The sequence below is a fragment of the Archocentrus centrarchus genome, chromosome 4, assembly GCF_007364275.1.
Source record: "Archocentrus centrarchus isolate MPI-CPG fArcCen1 chromosome 4, fArcCen1, whole genome shotgun sequence".
NCBI classification, from domain to species: domain Eukaryota; kingdom Metazoa; phylum Chordata; class Actinopteri; order Cichliformes; family Cichlidae; genus Archocentrus; species Archocentrus centrarchus.
The window spans coordinates 31,405,752-31,427,521 of NC_044349.1; the positions used below are offsets into that span (position 1 = coordinate 31,405,752).

General features: G+C 38.9%; 1 protein-coding gene across 1 annotated transcript in view; it reads left to right on the top strand.

Annotated features, from left to right (window-relative positions):
• ghrhrb (growth hormone releasing hormone receptor b) overlaps positions 1-21,770 on the top strand; it is a 78,251-nt gene that overhangs the window by 47,672 nt on the left and 8,809 nt on the right. The window contains exons 3-6 of the mRNA XM_030728355.1: positions 4,978-5,085; positions 17,318-17,418; positions 17,949-18,046; positions 18,171-18,303. Of these exons, the coding sequence (XP_030584215.1) occupies positions 4,978-5,085; positions 17,318-17,418; positions 17,949-18,046; positions 18,171-18,303 (440 nt within the window). The remainder of the gene's footprint in view (positions 1-4,977; positions 5,086-17,317; positions 17,419-17,948; positions 18,047-18,170; positions 18,304-21,770) is intronic.

Here is a 21,770-nt window from a genome sequence, read left to right on the forward strand (position 1 = left end):
TTTTCTTTCCATCTCTCCTTCTTCCTTATCACATGGTAATGTGAATAAAGGACGGATATTGTGGTACACATCTCAGAGGTCCCTTTTCTTTTGTAATATTGGTAATGTTATTACAGCAGTCTCAATGTACATGTGCTTTATTGAACCATGAAACACTGCAGAGTGATGGTGTGGGATAAAGTTGTGGGCAGATAGAAATAATCTAGAAATATTGTGAAAGCAGTGCCAAGGAAATACAGGACATATGCTTTGACTGACACTAAGTCAGTGTAATTCTCCTTCACCCGTCATCAGAAATGATGAAGCTTTCGTCAGGCTAATCCAGACAGTTACTGTTTACATGTAGCTGCATATGCTTTTTGAATTTTCATTGACCTGTTTAACCACCATGTTGGCTTTTTGGAGCCACGAGTGCCCATGAGAGTATAAAGTGCATATTTATCAGTTAATAGCATCAAACTTGGTTAGCAAGCTGTATCCATGAACTGTACGACTGCATAACTCACAGATATCTGCAAATTAGTGTTTAGTAACTCACTAACAAAATAAAAGGATACATTTCTTGGATGGTGTGCACACAGAAGGTCATAATATTTACAATAATAATAATAATATAGCACTTTTCTTGACACTCAAAGACACTTTACAATTTCATGCGCTATTCATTCACACCTCAGTCATACTTGGTGGTGGTAAGCTACTAATGTAGCCACAGCTGCCCTGGCTGTCGGACAGAGGCATGGCTGCCAATTTGCGCCTACGGCCCCTCCGACCACCACATTCGCAATGTGGGTTAAGTGTCTGACAACATGCGCTCAGACGGGAATTTGAACCAACAACCCTCTGGTTGCAAGGTGAGCCCACTGCGCCACTGCCACTGCCAGATTATTCCCTTAGAAATTCTCCAAAAGGCACTAACAGCACCAACATAATCATGAGGTCCAGTTTAATGACTTGTATTAGTGTGTGTGTGTGTGTGTGTGTGAGGGGGGGGGGGGGGGGGGGGGGGGGGGGTGAGGCCTAGCAAGCAGCTGCTGGTTGCAGCTGGCTTCAGCCCTGCTTTACATAAATGCCGTTCTTCAAATGCCAATCTTATCACTTTCTTTGGCTACAATACCACACTTACTGCAGCAGGTGAATTGGGCTATTTGCTGCATACCACCTGTACCACAACACAACAGGTGGTCTCACACATACAGAGTGTGAAATAAACTGGACCAGTTAAATTTTGATAAGGCTCACCTGTGGACTGAGAACCATTACAGGCGATGACATGAAGTTGGTTAACATATTGTTAATAGTGTTTAAAATAGTGGCATAAAGTCAAAAACTGGCAGCTTTGAGAAATCTTGTGAAATTGAAGTTGTCATCAATGATAACAAGAAGTTGGGGTTAAACCAGAGTGTTTCATACCTTCAATTACTTCACTGTACGAGCAATATAGAAAATCTTATCTAATAGTAACACTAACCTCAGTTCAATTCAGCCTGCAGGGTTTGTTTACTGTTTCTAGCTAATAAAAATAGCACATTACCTTAGTCAGCATTCCTTTTATATAAAGCCTGTGGCTAATTTTGGTAATCATGTGTGCATCTCTCAACACAGAGGACACCTTCCTGCTTTTATTTTTTCTCTTTTTTGCTTTGTTTTATTTAATTTCATTCTGTCAGCTTGATGTGAAAGCAGATGAAAATCACATTGTCTGTCTGGAAAAAAAAATGAAAAAAAGAGACACTATGACACAAACCTAGGAAACCAGAGACTTTCTTTGTTTACCTTGTTGCCATAGGGCCTGTTATGCTGAAATGTGCAAAGGTGTGCATCGATAAGATATTCATGCATGTGTGAGCATAATGATGCTCATTATATAACAGTCTTTCATATGAACCATTGATCCTACTGGGATTATGGGGGTTCTGATGGAAGGATTTACTGAGAGCATTTAAAAAAGGGGCTTTGTGCTAAGGATACTTACTGTTAATAGAATACAAAGTATAATACCTGGTAAGAAGCACCGGTCCATTCATCTATTGTGTCATCCTGCAAGAATGTCACAAGTTATACTTTGATTGACATCTATAAAAGGGCTCCATCCTGCAAATGGAGCCCATCTTATACACACCAGAAGCACTGCATCCATTAGCACCACCAGTCTGTAGTGGCTTAGTGGCTGTTCATTACTTGGAGGGCTAATAATGAAATGACATTAACAGCATAGCAGTGTGCTGTTTTCAGTCAAAGCAGCATATGATTGGTGCAGGTTGGTGTGTGTATATGAACAATAGTTATGATCCAAAAGGGGAAAAAGGGAGAATTCAAAACCACATTTATCCAGTGAGGTGTTCATCACTGCTTTGGCAGCCAATCCTCCAGCAGTAGCCAAGAGCTGTGTTTTATTATGAATGACTGGTGGGATGTCTCTGTGCCTGGCTCTTTTATTGACACAGGAGGGAGGAGCTTTGATGCATGACATGTGGTGGCAGAGAGAGCTGGGCTCCTCATTACTGCTTTCTTTTAAACCCCACCACCCCACCCTTTCCACGCCTCCTTTGCTCAGCGCAACACAGGCTGTAGGGAGAACTTGTCAGGCAAGTGAAGGGAACAGCAGAGACAGAGCGTGGGTAGAGAGGAGGGTTGAGGATGTCATCGAATCAAATGCCCTTTCTCTTTCCCAAAATGGGGGAAATCCACTGAAAAATAGCATCAGAGATTCTCTAATGAAGGAACTTCTAAAACTAAGCAACAGGGAATAACAACAGGGCAATACAATAATTTACTGTAATCAATATCTAATTATATATACAACACATGAAATTAGTATGTTATGGAACTAATGTGGCACATAGAAACATTCATGTTACATACAGTCATGTGAAAAAGAACTTTTCCACAGGACTCGCTGCAGTGCTTTAAAAAAAAACTAAGTACACCCAGTGATTCAGCAGCTTGTAAAATGGCCTTTAGCAGTAATAACTCGAAGTAACTGACTTTTAGTCTCTCACATCATTGCGGAGGAATTTTTTTCTTTTTCTTTTTTTAGAGAGCAGACTTTCTTCTAACAAAACAAGCTTGTTCAATCTTCTTCTAATTATACTGTCATATACTTTAATATTTAACATGCTAAGTGTTGCCTGTAGAGTCTGAGATGTGGCCAGATCAGCAAATGGCAAAAACCTCTGCTTTTATAGCAGTGTTCACATTTCTCATGATCAATTAATCAAGTGCATTTGATTATCAGCACATGGTTGTTGCTGACACTCTTGATTCCTATGGAAGCAGTCAGAGTCTACTTAGTTTTTCACACACTGCTTTTGCACTTCGCCTTTTTTTTTTTTTTTTGGCTCAGTAAATAATTACACAGTGTAATATTTCATGTTTTATAGTTCATCTGGAATTGTATTTACTTAAACTTAAGATCTGGCAAGTATCACATTATTTTTATTATGTCCTGATACAAAAAAACTTTAGAATTGAAAGATGTATTTTCTTTTTACTACGAGTGTAGCTCTCTTTCTCTTTTAATTTTACATGTTGCCACAATCACAGCACAGCCACTGACTATTACTCATGTTTAATGAAAAATGTGAATTTCTTAATGTGTGAGATGAAGTCATGAAGATATTTTGTATAATTTCATAAGAAAGTAAAGAAAAGGGTGAGTCTACTAAAACAAGCAAACTAAAGCTTCTTTATTTGGTCCTGCTGGATCTTCTTTTATTCTTGCTTGAAAATTGACATAATTATGTAATTATGAATCACTGTGATGTGGTCTATGCATACACTCTGCATGTGTTGATTTGTAGTCAATATTTTCAAATGCTAACTCACACAACCCCACAGAGCCCTTATTATTAGGGCATCTTCTTTGTTGTACTGACCCTGACGTTTCACTGTTCTTCACCGTAAATTAAATTTCAAAATCTTCTTTCCACTTGTGCCTTCAAAATGACTGAATCCTAAATATTACAATTCAAGACTTGTGCATGCATCATGCATCATGCATCAGCATTTCATTATCTTCCTCCATTCATTTAAAGTTACCCATTAAAAAATGATTTGTGTTTATTTCAGTTGGATTTTATTTCCCAATAATGTGGATAAATACATAAATCAATAATAAAACATACAATAAAATAGATAACTAATTGTTTAGGAATTATAGCAATTTTCTACATTTTTATACATATCCATTTTCCATCCATCCATCCATCCTTTTCTGCTTGTCCTAACCATGGAAATAAATATAACATAAAAATAATAATAATAAAAATAATAATTCTTAACCATGTCACCATGCACTTTACTTATCTTCTGTGGTCTTCCAGGCTTTTTGGTGTTGTTGAACAGACTAGTGCATTTCTTCTTATTCAGAATGTACCAGATTGTTGATTTGGTCAATCCTAAAGCTGTCGCTGTGTCTTTCTTGGGTTTATTATGTTTTTTCAGCCTTTTGATGGCCTCTCTTTGTCTCTTACTACAATCCAATTCAGTTTTATTTATATAGCTCCAAATCACAACAAAGGCATTTGCGCTGACAGCTCTTTCAGCTTCCTATTTAAAATTAAAGTGAAAAACTGTGAAATGCAATCTCAACACTCTAATCAACTTCAAATCTACTCCATTTATCACAAAATAAGTACAGAACAGCTCTCGCCTGCCCATGAAACTGGTCAATTGTCCAATTATTTTTGAGCCTCAAAAACACAGGACTGCATATGAAAATGCTGTAATTCCTAAATTGTTAATGGAAAATTGATTGTTTCATTTAGTGTATTTGGTGGTGTACAGAGGCAAAACTATGAAAACTGGGTCCTTGTCCAACAAACTATGGACCGAACTATATCTACAATATGTAATGATATCATGACAGTCTGACCATCTTCAATGTTTCTCTATGTTTACTCACCTGTACTGTAAACTTATCAGTGCTGCTGATTGAGACTATAACAGTTGGTAATTGTTGTCTGCCTTTGACAGGCTGTCCGACAGTTTGGGATGACATTCGGTGCTGGTATCATGCTGAGGTGGGACAGGTGATCAGTGTCTCATGTGCCAACATCTCGCAGCTGTTTGCTAATAATCAAGGTAAATCACTTTCACCACAAACAAAATTTTCTTTGGTTTAATGTATTTGTTTAAATACAATAAATTTTGGCTACTGTACCAAAGTTTGACATATTTTTTTTATTTACTATTCTTGTTGTCTGCACCTCATTGCTAGGTGATTTTTTTTTTTTTTTTACTTTGTACACACTGAAATTAATTTTTGTAGTTCCTTTTTTTTTACTTTATATTTTTGCCTGCAGCAGAACTGCTCACATCAGCGCTGGTTGAGGGAGGGCAAAGAAGTGATTAATAATGCTGCCAACAGTCATGTAGCTCTCCTTTTTATCCTTCTGCTTTTGCATGTACAGTTCCCTTCCTTGATGTCTGTGCGTGCTCTGTCTTAAGGCCATGTTGACTTTTTCTCGTAGAACAGGGCTTTTGGAACAAAACACGAGAATGAAATGTTTCTTTTTTTTTTTCAGAAGCTAATAAAAGGAAGTTTGAATTTAAACAGAATATGTTCTTTAGATACGTTTGTCCAGCTTTCAGTTTACAGCTCAGAAAGTCACCACATTATGTTTAGAGATCTCTGAGGACCAGTGTTATTCTTTCACTGAGTGGTTTACAGAGACTTTGCTTTTTTTTTTTTTTTTTTTGCATTGCTGGCTGAACAATGAAATGACCCTCACCTTTTCCAGAACCCTGTCCCATCCAGCTGGATGGTCTAAAGAAAACATAATACATGCTCTCCAGTCTCTCTTGTAACATCAATCCACTGACAGATGAATACAGAGATGACTCAGACCTTAAAAATGGATTTCTGTATATCTGAGAGATAAACAATAGCACCCCCCCCCCCAACCCCCCCCCCCCCCCCCCCAAAAAAAACAAACAAAAAAAACAAAAAACCAAAACCAAAACAACAACAACAAAAAAACTGTTGTATTTTGTTGCAGCAAAACCCAGGCGGACGTAGAGAGGTAGTAACAACCTTTATTGGTCAGCTTAGTTAATAAAAATACAGAATGTGTTTATTCACAGAGATGTAAAAATAATTCACTGAAACAAAACGTAACGTCTTTAATCAATTGTTAAACTGCTGGCCTGGGGGCAAACTAGACATTACATGAGGTGTGACTCCTCATTCCTATCACTCCCAAGAAAAGGTCAGCAGTACACTCAAAGCTACTTGCAAACAGCTGTCCGTTTGTTGGGTGCAGAGGACCAAAGGAGAGGGACAAGGTGGCTATCGAGAAAACTGCACACACTCTTGCAGTTTACATGAAAAACGGTGCATATTAGATAAGCAGCTTATTTCAAGTGTTTCCATGTTCTGCTTTTTTCACAGTTGTTTTTGTTTTTTGTTTTTTTCCAGCCAAAATGCTTCTTAAATCAGAGTCTGTCTGTTCACAGCGTTAGAGCATAACACTGCATGCAAACACACTTTTAACCCTGTCATACAACTGCAGGGGCACTAATCCCTCCTGCTCTGTTGATCTGGGATCATTTACACTGACACTGAAAATCCATTTTGATTTATGTCATGTAACCTTTTAAGAATATTACTGCCTTGCCTTGTCGTGCAAATAATGTTACTGATACAGAACACTGACTACAATGACCCTGAAACTAAAACCCAATGGATCAATTTTAGATACCTAGCTAACATTAGCTAATTCACCTTCACCACTGCTTTGGCAAACAACTCCCACAGAGCTGAATTATTGATCTAACCTGATTTTCTTCCAGATATAATTAAAACATTGCTAACATAGAGCACTGACAGAAACTTTGCTAGTAAAATACTGCAGAAGGTCCTGCTGGTGGATTGTAGGTGCTTAAAACTTGCAGTTTGTTCATATACACTATAGTGGCAAAAATATTCACTCGTCTGCCTTCACACAGATATAAACATGAGTGACATCCCATTCTTAATCCATAGGGTTTAATATGATGGCTGCCCACCCTTTGAAACTATAACAGCTTCAACTCTTCTGGGAAGGCTTTCCTCAAGGTTTAGGAAAGTATTTATGGGATTTTTTGACCATTTTTCCAGAAGCACATTTGTGAGGTCAGACACTGATGAGACAGGAAGACCTGGCTCACAGTCTTACTGTCTCTAATTAAATTGTTCTATTGGGTTGAGGTCAGGACTCTGTGCAGGCCAGTCCAGCTCTTCCATACCAAACTCACTCATCCATGTCTTTATGGACCTACAGGAAGGGGCCATCCCTAAACTGTTCCCACAAAGTTGGGAGCATGAAATTGTCCAAAATGTCTTGATATGCTGAAGCATTAAGAGTTCCTTTCACTGGAACTAAGGGGCTGAGCCCAACTCCTGAAAACAACCTCGCACCATAATCCCCCCTCCACCAAACTTTACACTTGGAACAATGGAGTCAGACAAGGACCATTCTCCTGGCAACTGCCAAACCCAGACTTGACCATTGGAGAAGTGTGATTCATCACTCCAGTGTGATTCATCACTTGTCTCCACTGCTCTAGGGAACAGTGGTGGCATGCTTTACACTGCTGCATCCAATATTTTGCATTGCACTTGGTGATGTAAGGCTTGGATGCAGCTGCTTGGCCATGGAAACCCATTCCATGAATACTTTTGGCAATATAATATAACTTTGCTTATCTACCTCTGAGGACTGATCAAAATGTTCAGTTCAATTAAATTCAATTTTATTTATATAACGCCAAATGAGCAAGCACTTGGCGACAGTGGTAAGGGAAAACTCCCTTTAATAGGAAGAAACCTCCGGCAGAACCAGGCACAGGATGGGGCAGTCAACTGCTGTGCCCAGTTGGGGGTGAGGGGAGGGAGACAGGACAAAAGAGAGCCAGAAGATTAATAATAGCTAATGGTTAAGTGCGCAGTGGTGTATAAACAGAGTAAAAAGAGGTGAATGAAAAAAAAAAATACTCAGTGCATCATGGGATGCCCCAGCAGCCTAGGCCTATTGCAGCATAACTAAGGGATGGTTAAGGGTCACTTGATCCAGCCTTAACTACAAGCTTGATCATAGAGGAAAGTTTTAAGCTCAATCTTAAAAATAGAGAGGGTGTCTGTCTCCTGAATCCAAACTGGGAGCTCGTTCCACAGAAGAGGGACCAGCAGCCTGAGAGCAACATGCTCCATTGCGGTGATACGGTACTGTTAGGTCTTTAAGATAAGATGGGGCCTGATTATTTAAGGCCTTGTATGTAAGAAGAAGGATTTTAAATTCAATTTTGGATTTAACAGCCAATGAAGAGAAGCCAATATGGGAGAAATATGCTCTCTCTTTCTAGTCCCTGTCAGTACTCTAGCTGCAGCATTTTGGATCAGCTGAAGGCTTTTCAGGGAGCTTTTAGGACAGCCTGATAGTAATTAATTACAATATTCCAGCCTAGAAGTATGAATGTAATAAATGAATTAGCTTTTCAGCATCACTCTGAGACAGTACCGTATTTTTCGGACTATACGTCGCTCCGGAGTATAGGTCGCACCAGCCAAAAAATGCATAATAAAGAAGAAAAAACATATATAGGTCGCACTGGACTATAAGTCGCACTTTTTTGGGGGGGGGGGGGGGTTGATAGAATCCGAGACTCAGAGCACAAATTCCATCTTGAACGGCAATTTAAAATAATAATGGATTAAAGAACAGGACGAACACGGTTACACCTACGTTATGCTAACGTAGCACATTCAGCTACATGACGCACAACGAACACGTGTTCGGTATTGTAACGTTGTAAACACACTTCCAAAGTCGGCGATATTCACAACAAAGGTCGTCTTTATTAACAGAAAAACGGCTGCTGTAGGCCACAGCCACGCCAACCACAACTACAACAGCGGAACAGCAACACACACACAGGCAAGCTCTCGGTCTTTTTCTCTCTCTCCATGCTGCCTTCACGAACCTCCCGAACAGTCCGAAATCCCACAACATCAACACGCTCTCTAACTAAGAGAATCGCTACAGTATGTTAACGTAACATTAAGTTATTCAGATAACCATAGCATAAAGAACATACTAACAAGTTAACCAAACCATCAATCCATTGAATTCTTCATCCTCGGTGTCACTTCTAAACAATTCCGTACACTCCGTAGACGAAGCGCCGCTTCCTCTTCTGTGTCGCGTTAGTCAGACTCGTCGTCAGCTGCAGTTCCAATTATTCCAGCCTTTCTGAATCCCAACAGGATGGTTTGTCACTGAAGCCCATGTTTTCTTGATCCATCCAATGACTTCCAGGAAAGTTGGGTGGCGCATTCTCCCAGTTGCCGTTAAGCTGTGCTCTCCATCCATCATCCACTGCGCCCACAGGTTACGCAAGACTGCCTTAAAGCTGCAGTTCACGGAGATGTCAAGTGGCTGGAGTATTTTGGTTCATGTGTTATAAATGTCACATATACGTCGCTCCGGAGTATAGGTCGCACCCCCAGCCAAACTATGAAAAAAAGTGCGACTTATACTCCGGAAAATACGGTATGTTTCTAATTTTCGAGATATTGCACAAATACAAAAAACAGTCCTACATATTTCTTTAATATGTGCATTGAAGGACATATCCTGGTCAAAAATGACTCCAAGATTTCTCACAGTGATACTGGATGCCAAGGTAATACCATCCAGAGTAAGTATCTGGTTAGACACCATGTTTCTAAGATTTGTGGGGCTGAGCACAAAAACTTAAGTTTTATCTGAATTTAGAAACAGGAAATTAGAGGTCATCCAGGCCTTTACATCTTAAAGACATTCCTGCAGTTTAACTAATGGATGTGTGTCATCTGGCTTCATTGGTAGATGACACACATCCATTGGTATCACCTGCATAATGAAAATGTATACAATGCTTTCCAATAATACTGCCTAAGTGTAAAGAGAATTGGTCGTAGCACAGAACCCTGTGGAACTCCATGCCCTGTGACTCCCCATTTGCATGAACAAATTGCAGTCTTTTAGATTCAGTAGCAGTCAAAAGTTTTGGACACACCTCCCCATTCATATGAGTTTGACTGTAAATGTGATTCAAGAGATCAATATGTTGCACTCCAGGGCTCCAGACCCTTCATGTGACTGAATAATGTAAATAGATCATGACCTGAGTAGTTGATATCAGCTTGTTAAAAAAATAATAATAATAATTGAAAGCCAAGTACAGAGCAGAGACACCCATGTTTAATAATACAGGTCAAATCTAAAAAAAGTTCAAATATGGCACTCACAGAAACAGCTTATTTTTTAAAATACAATAACTATGTGTATTCAATGCAAAATTTTTCCTTCATACTGTGAATGGACAAGATTTGGGCTTTAGACTGTGCCACTTAGAGTGGTTGTAAAATTCATGTGGTATCAGTGTTTTTCAGCTCCTAAGATTTCCTAAGCTTCTGTATTTACGCTAAGATGGTTCTGAAATACCAGGGAGAAAAATGACATAAAAATAAGAGGCAAAATTTTGACCCACAGCTATGTAATTTTATGAATATTCATACTATGAAAATAAACAGTTTTGTGGCTTTATTAAACGTAAAAAAGTATCTGAAACTTTAATTTGAACCGATCAAATAGCACAAAGATCGCTGGCAGACTGAGTGCTTAGCCTTCTGTTATGTCAGTCGTGTTGCTGAATTGTTGCTAACAAAAAAGGCAGTTGCAGGAGAGAACATGCACACTATGTGGGAGGCTGGGTGTAGAAATGATGCACTTGACTGATTTCCAGTAGCGAATAAAAGACTGCATAAAGCAGAAATAAAATACACAGAGGAGCTTGTGAGTTAAAGTTAAGCGAATATTTTGCGTGGAGGGATCGGGAGGTGGAGGTTGCTGTTGATGACCTCATAACTCAGTGTTAGTGGGTTCCCGGACCCCACTGGATTTCCTCCTCCACAGACAGTTCGGATAAGTCCAGCTCTGTAACTGTGCAGGTGAGCCAGGCTTTTCAATGGGAGAATATAATGAATTGGAAAATCAAAGAGTTCACTGTATGAGCCTTCCTTCAGGAAGGAGTTGGCGCTGCTTGTTAGGAATGGCATTGTGAGCTCTAATGCCCTCCCGGGAGCCTCGGCCTACAACCTCCATTCGTATCCTGCCATTTGCGGTGGCTGGAGGGCTCCAGGCTCTACATGCCACTTTATACTGAGGCTAATACAGCTGGATAGCGCTAAATCCACCCACGACTCAAACCCCCACACTCTCCTCTGCTGTGCTCAGGAGCCGGAAAGGCATTTTTTTTTTTTTTAAAGTGATTTATTTTTACTTTTTTTTTTTTTTTTAAGCTGTAAATTTGTATTCTTTCCACACAAACACAGATTTTCACCATATACCTGGTGACCTTGAGTGCATTTTTTATTCCTTAAGGATCTCTGTGATTGAGCTCCATCATTCTAACTCCAGGCCATTGTGGGAGAACAGCTAATTCAAATCCAGCTTGTCTACATTAATACTTACAGTTTTCAAAGAAAGAACATCACGCTTCTAAGCTTGTTTTTGCTTTAACCTTGGATTCACAGGCAGTTAATAATGTTAACCTTAACTAGCAAATGTTAAAGTTAGCTAAAGTATATGAAGAAATGCTTGCTATTATTTGTGTCATTCATTGACTGGTAGAAATTATGATTAGTTTAGGATTTTGACTTGCCAGACCCAGCATGTGATTGTTTAAAGAAAAAAAGAAGCTGCCAAAAAATTGCTAACCAAGAGCATGATAATGACTTTATGACTGCATCAAATATAAATAAAAACAGAATGAAATAATTTGCCAATCTCACAAGCTCAGATTTTATTCAGAGTAGAACGCAGAACACATCAGATGTTTGAAGTGAGAGAATGAACCAGTTAACGAAAAATATTAGCTCACGCTGAATTTGATGGCAACAGCATCTCAACAGAGCATGCCTGTTTTTGTTGCATTGCACAGGTTAATGCCAAAACTTTGGCTTGGACCTGTAAGTCCTCACTCTGAGTGTTTAGCGCTGAGTCCCATATATTTCTGCTCTGCAATAATACTGGGATTTTATTGAAACAGAGCAGAACTGAAGTTAGAGCACCAGAAGGAGGGAGGAGGAGAATCCTGATAGTGGTTGCATACAAGGATACAGCATGTTTTCTTTTTTACAGTAAACAGAGCGGGTTCAAGTCTTTTAGACTTTTAGTCACATTTCTACACAGAGATCAGTGCACAGTGAAAACATTTCTCTCTCCCTTTTTCTCAGCAGTGTGCACACAGAGCAATATTCATGTTTCTTTCTTTCTTTTACTTCACTGGATAGACACTATTACATACCATATGCTACCAGTCAAAAGCTTGGACACACTTTTGACTGGTACTGTACACATGGTTACATAGTAAAAGAAAAAATGTTACATGCATAATTGAGTCACAGCATCCCAAAGACTGAAGTTTTTTGATGTAGCTCAGAAATGACCACAAGCATAGTTAACACTTTCTTAGATGGTTCAGCCCATGACAAAATATTCTATGCATGAATTCTGAACAGCTACAAGGACCTCACCACTGACTTTGGTTGTCAGTAGAGATACACCGACCAATCAGAAAGTTCCTGGAATTGACTGATTTTCAACTAATCAGCTATGACCAGTGATGAGGAAATCAACCTCAAATATCAATTTGATATTTATCAAATATCCAATTCAGCGCCGCTCCACTGTAGCTCATTGGAGTTCACCTCTCTTGAAATGTAAGTACACATTGGTGTGATACAGACCACAAAAATTGTGGTCCCTTGTTCTGCTGCACAGGACTATATCATGTAAATTGCTGAATCAATATAAACTTGGTAAATGGTAGTGCAGTGGTACAGTGGTTAGCACTGTTGCCTCATGGCAAGAAGGTGTTGGTTGGCTGGCTGGGGAGTTTGCAGATTCTCTCTGTAGTCTCTCAGCCAGTGACACTTGGGATAGGCTCCATTAAGCCCTCCCACAAGCCTGAACTAGATAAACAGTTAAAAAAATGGATGTATGGATATTGATTTCCATCAGGATATTATTACTGTGAAACAAAATGAAGAGCATAAGGTTAAAGCTAATGCAGTAGCCCATAATTTGAGAGTGTAGCACTTGCTTTTTCTTCATTTTCATAGCTTGGCCAGTAAAAGTAACTGTGCTTTGACATTAATTCACTCCAACTCTAACATGAGCTGCTCAGTTCAGATGGTATAGTTTGAAGAATACAAATAAGCTGAACATAGTGGAATAGTAACACAGGCATCAGCCAGCTTTTCAGAGATAGAACCATTGAGTAACACTGACATGTAAGCAGTTATTTAAAAATGAATAAATAAATACATTGAAATTTCAGCTAATGAAAAATTCTTAAACTGGCTGCATATGCTGTCAGTTATGCTTTGTAGAAAGAAAATAAGAATTGCGATATCAGGCTGAAATAGAAGAAAGCCAATGTGCAAATGTGTAGGCCTCAGTAGTAGCGGGAGCTGTGTATCTGTAGTAGTGTTATAAACATTCACCTGTGCTTGTCATGTGCCTGCTTCATAGGAGGTGCCTCTCCAGCCAGTCACATTATTAACAGGCAGATGGAGCGTCCCACTGAATCTTAATGAAGAGCCGTGGTGCTACATCACTTCTGAGAAACTCTCGTAACATCTGTGCTCATGTGCATGCATGTGTTTATACCACAGAGGAGCTGGTGTATAAGAGTGATGGATGAATGCTTTCTTATTATCCATCAGTGTCCCAGTAAAAATAATATTTACATGTTATTATGTTATGCCATAGCACATAGCACAATGTGTCTTTATAGATACAGATTTGAGTTTATGGTTTACCTTTATAATTTTAGTGCAGCGTAATTTGATAATATATACAGTAGGCACCACTGGGATATAAAGATTTTGAGGACACTATATAAGCAAAGACTGCTGATGTTAGTTTGTTCCCTCCACTTTTTTAGTTTGAGTCTTACCCCCACATCCTGAAGTGCCTTGAAGCGACTGTTGTTTGGTGCTATATAAATAAAATTGAATTGAATTTAATCTAGCTGCTGGGATTAGTAGTTATTTGCAGCACTGCCTCTGGGTGATAAAGTCAGTTTTCCTGTTCATCCCAAAGGTGTGGGATGGGGATGAGATTGGGGGTTTGTGCTGGCTGGTCAGGTTCTTCCACACCAAACAGGGAAAAGCATTACTTTTTAAAATGCTCATGCTAAACACCCACAGCAAAGAATATAACCTTGATATGACCGTGTTTGCACCTTTTTCCAACAGTTTTTTTTTAAATGAATTGAATTAAATACCTCCGGTATTCATTTGTGAGACTCATACTGGACCTTGTTGTTGAAGCAAAGCTATGGTAGGTAATCCAGTGGTTTCAGCACCAGAAACAGCTTTCACATTCCCCATGATGAAAGCTGGAACAGAGAGATTATACGTCCTCCTCACCAATTAGCTCCTTCTCTGAAACTACAGTCTGACTTTATTGGATAATAAAGCCATTAAAAAAAAAGAGACACAACAGCAGTGGGAGTGATTGTAACTGGCTGCTACTCAGCACAGCACAGGGAAAAAGAAAAACAAAAAATTGCAATGCAAAAAATGTTTGAGACTTTGTTTGAAATGTAGTGTCTTGGAGTTTTGGAAAAATTGTCTATTTGGTTTGCAATAAAACCAAAACAAACCAGCCAACTGTGATCTAAGAGGTTAACTAAAAACTTCTGTTTGTTGTGTTTTTGTAAACTTGATTTCTGTCTGTGCAATGTGACTTTAATATTGGGATTCACGGAGACTGACAATAGCACTGTGCAAAAGTTTGGAGCAATCTCTCATTTCTTTATACGCTGCTCAAAAATTAAAGGAACACTTTTTAATCAGAGTAGTCAGTTAAACTTTGGGATATTGCTTGAGTTAAGTAGCAGAGGCAGTTATTAATCAGTTTCAGCTGCTTTGGTGTTAATTAAATTAACCATAGGAGCTGCACTAGTGGGGCAACAGTGAGACAACAATGGTGGAGGCCACTGACATTTTTTCCCCTCCTCACTAGTTTTGCATTTGGTTAGGGTCAGTGTCACTGAGGCCATACCTGGACCCTACAGAGGCCCCACAGGTAGTCCATCTCCTACAGGATCAATATGTGGCATTGCCAGAAGGTTTGCTGTGTCTTGCACACCGCACTTTTCAGTTTTTTATTTGTAAAAAATGTTTTGGATCATGTATAATTTTCTTTCCACTTCACAATTGTATACCACTTTGTGTTGGTCTTTCACATTAAATTCCAGTGAAATATATTTGTTTGTGGTTGTAATGTGACAAAATATGGAAAAGTTCAAGGCGTATGAATACTTTTTCAAGCCACTGTATAAACAGACTTTCATGAGAGTGGCCTTAGGGCTCGACATCCTCTAGTGGGCCTTGTAGTCACTGCCCAGAATCATGGAGCCCAGCTGGCATTTGCCATAGAATACCAGAATTGGCAGCGCCGCCACTGGTTCGCTGTGCTTTTCATAGATGACCCTGAGCACATGTGACAGACTTGAAAGGGTCTTAAGAAGCTGTGAAGAACTTTATGCTGCCTGTAACATCGTTCAGTATGACCAGTTTGGTGGTGGGTCAGTGATGGTCTGGGGCCTCCCCAGACCATCCATGGAAGGACACACAGACCTCTACAGGCAGCGGCACCCTGACTGCCATTAGGTATCGGGATGAAATCCTTGGAGCCATGTCAGACCCTACACTGGTCTGGTGGGTCCTGGGTTCCTCCTGGTGCGTGATAATGCCCGGCCATATGTGGTGAGAATATGCAGGAAGTTCCTGGAGGATGAAGGAATTGACACCATTGATTGCCCTCCACGCTCACTTAACTGACCTAAATCTAGTAGAAAAATTCAATTAAATTTTATTTTATATTTTAGAACACCTTTGGGGCATTATGTTTTCATCCTTCCAATGCCTCCAGGTTGCACCTCAGACTGTCAAGGAGCTCCGTGATGCACTGGTCCAAATCTGGGAGAAGATCCCCCAGAACACCATCTGCTGTCTCCATGGGAGTGTGCCCTGATGTTGTCAGGCATCCATACAAGCACGTGGGGGGCAAACAAACTGCTGAGAACCATTTTGAGCTGCTGCAATGCCATTTCTGCAAAATGGACCTGCAGCATATTTTTTTTCACTTGAATTTAGCCCTCTTTAGATGGATAATTTTTGCTTCCATCAAATGGCATCTTTTCATTCCTAACATATTACCTACTGAATATAAGTATGGATGTAAATGGACTGGTTCTTATATAGCACTTTTCTTCTCCTCATTCATCCATTCATACAAGCACATTCTTCTATGCCCAAGTGCTTTCTGTCTAACATTCACACACATTTACCGATGAACGCATCGTGGGCAACTCGGGGCTCAGTATCTTGCTCATGGATACTTCAGCATGCAGAATGGAACAGACAGGGATTGAACCACCAGTCTTCTGAGTAGTAGGTAACTTGCTGTACCTCTTGAGCTACAACCACTCTAGTATAGAGGTGGGGTGGCTGTAGCCACAGTAAAAATACCTAGCATGGTCTTTTTTTCCCCGTTGAGAGCTGATATATTTTGAAAGAGTTCCTTTGATATTTTTTTGAGCAGTGCATTTTGCTTCCAAGGAGCCAGACTTATAAATTCTTAAAGTGGCCTTGAGCAGTAGTTCTCCAGACTTTCTGAAGGCCTTTCAAAGTTTTTCTTTAGACATTTTTCATTCATTTTCAGTCCAGTCCTTGTACCTGACAATTTCCAGAGAAATGTTTTTCATTTGTTAAGTCCTGACATACGAATGATTCAAGTGTAAAAAAGATACCTATCTCAAGGGATGAACCAGAGTCATGTCTACACATAACAAATTAGTAAAATTAAAAACTATTTCAAATTGTATTGTTAGGCACTTTGTTACTAGCAGCCTGTCGCAAAACACGTCCACTGTTTACATTTCCTGAAAAGAATTTATGATTAACAGTATTTGAAAGCCATGTCCTTAAGAACCAGGAAAAAAGACCTGCATCAGAGACCATTTAAAGAAATTACAAGAAAGCTTGCCTAAGAGAGTTCAGGCTGTACTGAAGAATAAAGGTGGTCAAACTAAATACTGACTGTTGAATATTTATTTCCTAGAAAAAAAATTAATCAGTTAGTTAGTGATGACTAAAGCCTTTTAAACAGTACTTTACAGTAATTGTGTTAACATTAAATACCCTGTTTGATAAGCACTGTTTTCATTGGCAGCATTTCTGTGTAAGCCGCTTAAATTTCCATGTGTTTTCTAGGCTACATCTATAGGAACTGCACTGAGAACGGATGGTCCGAGCTCTATCCATCCTATGAAGAGGCCTGTGAGTTTGCAGAGGATGACGAAAGAGAACCAGTGGTAGATATTTTAGCGTTCTCCTTCTAATTAGTGTACATCCAAGTCTATTTGCTGGTCTGGTCCTGCCTTCTACTGATATTAAGTGGATAGATGGGTATTCAGGCCACTGTGATGAAGATGTTAAAGAGGAGGTACACCTTTACTCCCTCCATAGGGAGTAAGAGGGTACGTAGCAGACAGGTCCCACCAATGAAATGCACTTGATTAGTTGATCATCAGCAAGTGTGACTTCTTCTGTAAAAAGCAGTTTGCAGGTCTGGAATAGAACTGATGCACATAGGTTTTTGTTTGTTTGATTGTTTATTCTACCTCTGCTTATTACTAATGTTTAGATTTCTCCAGGTTGGTCTCAGGTCACATGCAGCAACTACATTATTCAAGGAACAATTCATAAAGAAACAGGATGGCTTGTTGTCTCATCATATTCTTGAACACTTGAAACAATCCATTATGAAGGCTGTGAGCAAGCAGTAGGTTAATATTTTCTGACTTTGGCTTCTTTGGTTTCTCCCGTGTCTCTTGCATTTCAGACAACATATTTCTCCAACTTCAAACAGGTGTACACTGCCGGCTACGCGACCTCCCTCATCTCTCTTATATCAGCTATTTTTGTCTTCACAGTCTTCAGGTAATGCTGGAGGTCTCACTGAAAAACACTAGACTTTTTTCAATTGAATGACTGACATTCTATAAAATTGTGAGTGAATATTTATCCAGATACAATAAAACATTTCTTTTTATCTGATTTACAGGAAGTTTCACTGCACCAGGAACTACATCCACATCAACCTCTTCTTTTCCTTCATCCTGAGAGCGAGCGCTGTCTTTATCAAAGACACTGTCCTTTTTTCTGATGAAAACTTGGACCACTGCTTCATGTCTACAGTGAGTGTGTAATACTCCAGCTCCATCAAAGGCTCCATATTTGCTAGTGAAGGACTTACATCATTTTACTTTAGAAAACTAGGGGTAGAATCAAAGTTAGCTAAAATTAAACTGAAAACTAAGATTTTATGATTTTATTTAAGTGAAAGAAAAATCTTCAAAAAGTTTTCAAAAGTTTGTGTATTGAAACACTCATTCAGAACCTTATAAGATTGCCCAGTAAAAATTACTTGAGTACTGTAAACTTATTAAAATAGGAAAAAATGGTAACAAAGTAATACTAAAATTTTTGTAAAAATTAAAAACTAGCTGAAAACAAAAAAACTGAAACTGAAAACAAAACCTGAAGATGAAATAAAGTGTTGGGGTTGTTACTTAAAATGAGTAATGCACTACACTTTATGCTTTTCTTTTGAAAAAGTATTGCATTCCATCCAACCGTTTTCTTTTGCTCATCCAAACGAGGTTTGCAGGTGGAACCTATCCCACCTGTCACAGAGTGAAAGGCAGGTACAGTAAGCTGGAGTACCCAGAGAGAACCTATACAGACACAGGGAGAACATGCAAACTCCACATAGAAAGGCTCCAACTTGCCGGCCTCCACAAGGAAAGTAATTCATTTACTCCATGTGGAACCTAATTAATTACACTTCTGATATTTTTTGCTACTCTGCAACAGCACCTGTACCTTTAACAATCTAACAGTAACATTTGCATATTTCTTTGCCCATCTGCTGTTTGAGGGCTGAGATCACTTTACTCTTTATGGTTACATTCTGGTCTAGTTTGTAGTTTCTACAAGTACCTTACAATTACTAACTAAAACTGTTTAAGAAAAAAGGAGATAAAATATCCAAATTTCAGTTGAAATGTCTCTTTAAACTGGAGCTATATGTTTGCTATGTGTTTGCTTTGTTTGGTTTTCTGGACATGGACTCAGATGAGAGTATTAAGTTAGAGAGCAGAAAGGAACAGGACTGCCACGCTGGTAATGGCTGAGCAAAGAGCCTATGAGAGCATTAATGATGAGTGTTCCACTTCCAGGCTACCTGGAGTAATGGTAAGTGTGCCTCTTGTGTGGATACCTGTATGAGGGATCAGCACCAGTACATCACTGTGACTCTTTTATGAAGTTCTGAGGCAGAGAGTGTGAGTAATCTGAGAAACGTGAAGACAAGAGCCCGCTTTTTCTATCACAACAACAAAAACAAGCTCTAATGAAAAAGACAGTGGCTAAAGATGGATATGAAGGAGGAGATGGCACTACCAGGCAGTGTTAATTTTGACAGCAAATTTTGATTTAGTTTTAGTCAGTCTTTTGACAAAAATGTAATTTAGTTTTAGTCATAATTTAGTCATTTGAATAGTTTTAGTTTTAGTCTAGTTTTAGTCGACGAATTACGGTAAGAATATAGTCTACAGTCGATTTAGTCGACTAAAATATAAAGGGTGTAAAATGAAGAAGAAGAAACAGCCTTTATTGTCCCACAGAGGGGAAATTTGGGTGTAACAGGTGTAAAATGTAAATGCTTTTTCTTCAGTTCCCTTGAATTAGTCATTATACACATTTATTAAAAGTTATGCAATATTATTAATAATATTAACATTAGCTTTTCACCTGGTTCCCACACACCTGATCATTAACACCACCTTACTGACATAATATGAGCGTTTTACAGCAGGACACGCTCTGAAAGGTACAGGGCAGTGTTCAGGACTAAGATTATAAAGGCTAATCCACCGCGGTGTGGAGATTTTCTCTAAACACAAACGCTAAACTGGAAAAAAACACTTTACCCTGCATGACATTAAAATGCTTACCTCTGCATGGAGATCTGGGTGACTGGTTTGTTGTTTAAGATTTGTCATATTTTTACCCGAGATAGTCGCCCCACATGGTTTACACATCGTTTTGTTTGTCACAACGTCAAAAGACAAATGTTGCCATAAATCGGCTCTTCTCTTTCTCCCTCCTGACATTGTTTACATAACTTGGTTCTATCGGAAGTAAAGACAAATCACAGGCTAGTTTGGTTTTCCCGGGTTTAGAGCAAATTTCCTAACTTGTCCCTGCCTTTCACAAAATTAAATAAGTTCTGATTGGATGTCACCCCGCCAAGCATTTTCTTCTCGTTTTCATTCGTTGTCAGTTAATTTCATCATCATTTTTATTTAGTTATCGTCTCGTTTTCTTCATGAAAAAAAGGGTCGTTGACAAAAACTATGACAAAAACATTTCATCATTGCAATTAACACTGCTACCAGGAATACATCACGTATTAATTACTATCTGCCCAGAAGCATCATATGACATCTACAAAAGGTTAGCAGCTAGCTAGCGATAAAAATGGAACAAAATGACATTAAAGGGTGGTGGAGACCAAACTAGAGTCAAAAGAAGAATGAATATTGGACATTCCCTCTGGTGGGCACAGTCCAAGTGAGGGTCGCACTGTAAATGTAGACAATGTAAAAATGTACAGGGAATTAGGCAACAGATTGCTAACAAGTTATTCTAATTAAACATACTTTATGCATATGAGATGCTTTTTATTGCCAACATCAATATAGCCAACAAAACATAAAAAAATGACACCTTCTCCAACTCTCAAACACACTGTAGATTATTTTCTATGTGAAGGATTTGAGATGAACTTTAGTCTTATTTTTTCTGAAGAATATAAACTGTCAACAGAGTTACTACAGACAGATGGGTTCGACTGATGAGTTCCTCACTGTGGAAGTTAGGGCAAAAAATACTGTTCTGAGCAAAACCAGTCAAAAACCAGTTTACACCAGTTACATTCTAAACATTCAGCATTTGAGGGATGCATCCACACTCATTTCTTCTTTGCTTGGCGACATTTTAAGTATTCCATTTTAACTAGCCTTCATGTAAGTCCATTCTGCTGTGATTTATGCAAGACATTCAAAAGACAACAACTTTGTGGTGCACTGAGCATGTTTCAGCCCAGATGCCATCACTCTGAATGTATCTGCTCCCTGGACATCATAGCTGTTGCAGGGATCTGACATTTAACTTGCAGCAAAAAGGAAAAGACATTAAAATTATTTTGAGATATACACAGTGTGCCAATTTAGCAAGACATAAGGGAATCCAAATCCAAAATTATTTAATTAATCAGTAAAGGGACTAGCATGGTAGAATATCATTAATAAGCAAAAACAAATAACCCAAATATCAGCAAGTCCCCATCTTAAGACTCTCAAGTGGAAAATAAATCAAATTAAGTCCATTAAGACAAGGGCAATATTTTCCTAATTTAATTTATAAACTTCAATTAAAAATCAATTTCCATTTTAGAGTTGCACAAGAGCATTTCTAAGAGAGTGACTCTGAATTCAAATCTGTGGGAGTATTCTGCAACAGCAAAGATGGTGGCAGAAGTAGAACTTCTGGGTCAAAGGAAGCAAATTTGTTTTAGTCTTTTCTTTTAGATTTGGCT